The 5000-nt window shown below is 35.1% G+C and overlaps 1 protein-coding gene across 1 annotated transcript in view; it reads left to right on the forward strand.

Annotated features, from left to right (window-relative positions):
* The window catches only part of LOC138025374 (synergin gamma-like), a 26985-nt gene that overhangs the window by 11031 nt on the left and 10954 nt on the right, over nucleotides 1-5000 (forward strand). Inside the window, exon 7 of the mRNA XM_068872595.1 lies at nucleotides 72-161. Within this exon, the coding sequence (XP_068728696.1) occupies nucleotides 72-161 (90 nt within the window). The remainder of the gene's footprint in view (nucleotides 1-71; nucleotides 162-5000) is intronic.

Genomic DNA, 5000 nt, shown 5'->3' on the forward strand with positions numbered 1-5000 from the left:
GTCTCGTTGGCACTTAGCAATACCTACTACTAGTATAATATTTATGACTTTAGAAATGATTGTCATTGTAGGCTGGTATGAAGACAGAGCGACTTACTTTGGAGAAATTGGCATCATGTATGGCAGCCCCAATTCCTACAATCCCTGAACATGTATTGCAGGTAAGTCAAAGTGGACTCAAAATGCACACTGATGGGCAATAATTATTAATTTTGATTGCAAACCAGTGCAACACCAAAGACCAAGACAGTGCTTTAAAAGCTGCTAAGTGCTACTATTCATGATAAAAAATCACTTCCTTTTTTTCCTTCAGATTTTGAAAGTGTGATTGCTTAACACTTGACTGGCAAAATTTTGAGCTTAGACATTTATTCAAAGGCTGTTTAATTTGAGTGTAAGTTTTGGATTTCATGGTCTGCCATTACTTGTGTTTAAATGCAGCTTATTTTACATGCAAAACACGAGTTTTTAAAGTCTGAAAGCCTGAAGCTCGGGTGCTGCATGTTAATTCAGCCGCGTACACACACATTGCATTCTTAAGCTATTGAGTCTTTGACGTCATTTTCTCCTCTATCCAGCTCTCTCAACATTTTAAAGTTAGTAATGACGGACCATTAAATAGGATAATTCCAGTTAAAATAAACAGATGTCTTTTTTAGATCAAGGCTTAAAACTTGGGCTATTTAGTGTTCAGATGACATAGTTTTGAAATCCAAAAAAAAAAAATTGATTTTTTGGTCACATTAGCACTCATAATTTTGGTTAGTATTGACGTGGTTTCAAAAGATAGAGAGGGAAGATTGTTTCCCTTAGTCTTCTTAACAATATCTACACCCACTAAAATATTATGTACTCCCCTTCAATCCTCTCCCCCCAAATAGTGATGTAACACATACAGAGTTAACTCTGTCTGATTCCAGACAATTTTAATTTTCAGTGGGGAACCCCTCAAGGGTGAAAGGGTTAACCATTCCTTAACCCAATGACTCCTAGTAGTGGGACATAAATAGAGGATATACATGTACATAACCACGCGGAGATACGAAATTTCTCTTTGAGTGTTGAAAAATATTCATTAGTGAGCGCAGCAAACGAGTAAAATATTTATCAACACGAGAAAAGAAATTTCGTATCTCTGAACACTATGAAAATAAAATCACATGAAAATGCCATGAATTTTTCATGGCAATTTTAGTGTATAATCAGAGCAATTTAATTACTTATTAATGGGAAATTCATGATCTTAATAATGGGAATTTCATGGTCGTAAAGCCCATGGTTTTTGGTACGTTTCATGGCCATGATAAAATCACTATTTTGGAGAAATTCATGGTTTTTTCATGCCATACTTTTCACAGGCTTTTTGTTGCTATGAAAAACCCATGATTTTTCCAGGATGGAGGGCTGTTGTTTTCGTGGACTTTTAATGGTGTCCTTTTAACATGAATTTCATGGGGTTTGGTTTTCATGGCCTATGAAAATATCGTGAAGCGTACCAAAAATGATGGCCATGATAATTTTAATGGCATTTTTAGGCCATTTTCATGTTTTAGTGGCCACTAAGTTTATGATGCCATGAATAATATTCCAGTGCATTTTCATGGTGTTGAAACCATGAAAATGCTGTTTAAACCATCAAAATGTTGTGATGATACAGCCTTCAATAGTTGTAACTTTGTACTGTTTTCCTCATTTTTACTAATAGAAGTAGTGCATGAGCACTAAGTATGAAATCATTATGAAAGCCACTAAAAACTGACATGTTTAAACGAAAACGGATTTATTCATTTTTTACTGAATCAAAGTTACACCCTTGCAAAATAACTTTGGGAATTCCTTAGGAATAGAAGTGTGAATTTTCATGGTAAATTTGGACTTGTACTAGGAATTCTAAATACTACAAATTGTACTTGGAATTCCAAATTATGCAAATTAGCTTTACATTACTAGGAATTTCTGGAAAGTTCTTGGAATTAGACCGAAATTTTGGGCAATAGCTGGAACATTCTTGAACAAGGTCAGAAAAACCAAGAAGAATAGCTGAAAATAACTGAGAAATAGAAGTGCACATGTGGAACACAAGAAACAAGGTTATAATATTCTGCTCCCATAAAATAATATTCCAGCAAATCATAAATGTGCTGGAAAAGTTTTACTACGTACAAAGCATCCATTGCAGTCAAGCTACATGTATTATTATAATTGACGGTTACTACCATAGCTCAGACAAAAAAATAGAACAGATTTCAAAGCAGTTACATCTAATTTTATTGCATGACTACCTAAACATTTAATTCATGTCAAAATCTTTGGATTGGGTTCTTGTTTTAAATTTAAATGAACAAAAGCTCTTAAACATTAATTTTTAGATAAACCACAGAACTACAACAAGTCTGCAAAGAGAGATCCCCAAATACATCAAACCATAACTGGTCAAGGAGACAGAATTGCCTGCGTAGTATTTTTGTCTGCTGTAAAGAACTTTTCCTTTCCTTTCCTTTCCTGTCCCATCAAAGAATTTTTTTTTCAGGAAGCACCTCTTCATACTCTTTCATGGCAACTAAAAAAAATACAGTATAATTATATACTTCAATGATGCAAGTAATGATTCCACTAAATCACTGATCAAACGAATTTTTTCTGCGTCTGTTAAATTTGTATTTTCGAGTGCAATTTGGAATAAATAAGGACAAATAGATTTTTTCAAAGACAACCAAAATTGCACGAGCCGGTAGGGCGAGTGCAATTCACAGTCTTTGAAAAAATTCACAAGTGCTTTTTTTTTCGAAATTGCTTGAGAAAAATCATTTGATTACTTATTAATAATATACATGAAAAAATTCGAGATAGTTAAGAAGAATTGCACCATAATTGCGCCATCCAGGGCGTGTGCTTGATTTGAAAACAAAAGATTTGATTGGTTCTGACCAAACCCTATTGTTTATTGGCCAATCAGAATGCTTGATTTGTTACCTCTTTTTGCACTGAATTACCTCTGTTCTGCAATGTGTTAACTGAAAACTGCACTGCTCTCAGCCAATCAGAATTGAGTAATTTTTTCATGTAAACTATATTATTAGTCTAGTGAAAAGACTGGCGCAAGATGCATAATACAATTATTACTTGGAACACCGGAAAGGTATCCGAGTTATAATCCCGGTTGTCTTTTTTCGGTGCCACGAAATGCACAAAGAATTTCATGTACATGTACATGCATTCCGAACGATTAGGACTCGGGGATTTCATTGGTTAAGCTATGCGTGATAACCCCTAGGGAGAGGTTGTAATTAAGAATAACATCTTCCAGATGCAAAACAAACGAACTTGTGAACTAAGGGATAAACATATCGTACACGAAAGCAAATGAAAGGCGGCAGGTTAGTTTTGCAGGTTGCAGGTTGCAGGTTGAAATTTACTGTGACTGTTACATGAATAGCTAACCTTAGGCCTAATTAGGCCTAAAAACGTTTCTTTAGGCCTCCTTAGGCCTAAAAACGTTTCTTTAGGCCTAATTAGGCCTAAGGTTAGCTATTCATGTAACAGTCACAGTAAATTTCAACCTGCAACCTGCAACCTGCAACCTGCAAAACTAACCTGCCGAATGAAAGGATCCTAATAAGAATCTTTTACAATTTACATCTTTAATTTTTACAGTTTTTCATGAATTGCATTTTACCTCTGGTGTGCAGTCTGCATTTTACCCTCAGTCTGCAGTCTCTGCGTTTCACACTGACCGATATAAAAATGGCCAATCTTTTGTCATGTATACACGTATACATGTAATTTGCCGTATGAGCACTTTTAGATGTATATCAAATCATTTGCTTTACTATTTGATCTAAAAGTTCATTATTCTTGTTAAAGGTATACCACTTTTTTTTACAGGGTTATAGCATTTAAGCCAAATTAAGTATTCTTGCCTGACAAATTGACTTGAAGGTGTGACAATGACAATTTTGAAGTCTACATCGTTGGTAATTTTGAGGAAAAATAAGGCATCAAATCAAATGTTATTCGCTTCAAGTTAACGCTTACCTTTTTACTTCAGTTGTTGTAAGCATTTCCTTGCCTGGATCAGCATTTAAAAGGTAGTTATAACTAACAAAACAATCGTCGCCACAAATTTGTGACCGTTGAGACAAACGTTTGAATAAAACCGCTCAAAATTTGCCGAAGAGCCTGGGCTGGTTGGTAAGTACTTCATGTATCCCTTATTGCCTGGTTACCACTGACTGCTGACCAAAGCGAAAACGGCTCACTAGTTTCCAGTCTGGTTTCTTGCGTGTTATCCAAGATGGCGGAGGATGACAAGTTTTGTAATGATCGTCGGATTCATTATACATTGACAAAAAATGAGCAAGATTCGAAAGATACTGGAGTTCATTGAAAGGATTAAGTGCTGACTTGGAGTGTTTAATTTTCAAGAGTAATGCTTGATGTTCCTTTTCGTTTTAAAGGCCGATTGTGAGCGCATCAAATAAGGTAATCCGTTGCTGATATTTGGATTTCTCACATTCTATGGAGTACATCAGAATAAAAGCTTTCTTTTTCATTTCTCCGTGTACAGAGTGATTTTATGTTCAAAGTTTGGAGCCTTTAAAGGAGAGTGCGTAAGCTAAGTACATGTATTACGAAGAGTCACTTATCTCAAAAGACATGCTTTGAATAAGAGCAAACCTTGTAAATTTAAGATTGAAGTTAAGCTCATTTTTTCAAGGCACCAGATGGAATCAAATCCTAAAAGGGCACTTTGATTATTTGCTTTGATTATTGTTTCACAGGACCATCCAGTACTATTGCACAAAATTCTCTTTAGAATTTTAACTCATTCAAGTTGAATCATTGAGTGGAATTCCTAAAGATTTTCTTAAATTCCTAGTTTAGCTTTTTTAATTCCCAAAAATCCCCAAGAGTTCCAACTCAGTGAGTTTTGCTAATGGCACAACTTGGAATTCCTGGTTTTTAGATGCACCTGTTTTTGGAAATCAACCACTCTTCAC

The sequence above is a fragment of the Montipora capricornis genome, chromosome 2 (genome assembly GCF_036669925.1).
Source record: "Montipora capricornis isolate CH-2021 chromosome 2, ASM3666992v2, whole genome shotgun sequence".
Taxonomy (NCBI): Eukaryota; Metazoa; Cnidaria; class Anthozoa; order Scleractinia; family Acroporidae; genus Montipora; species Montipora capricornis.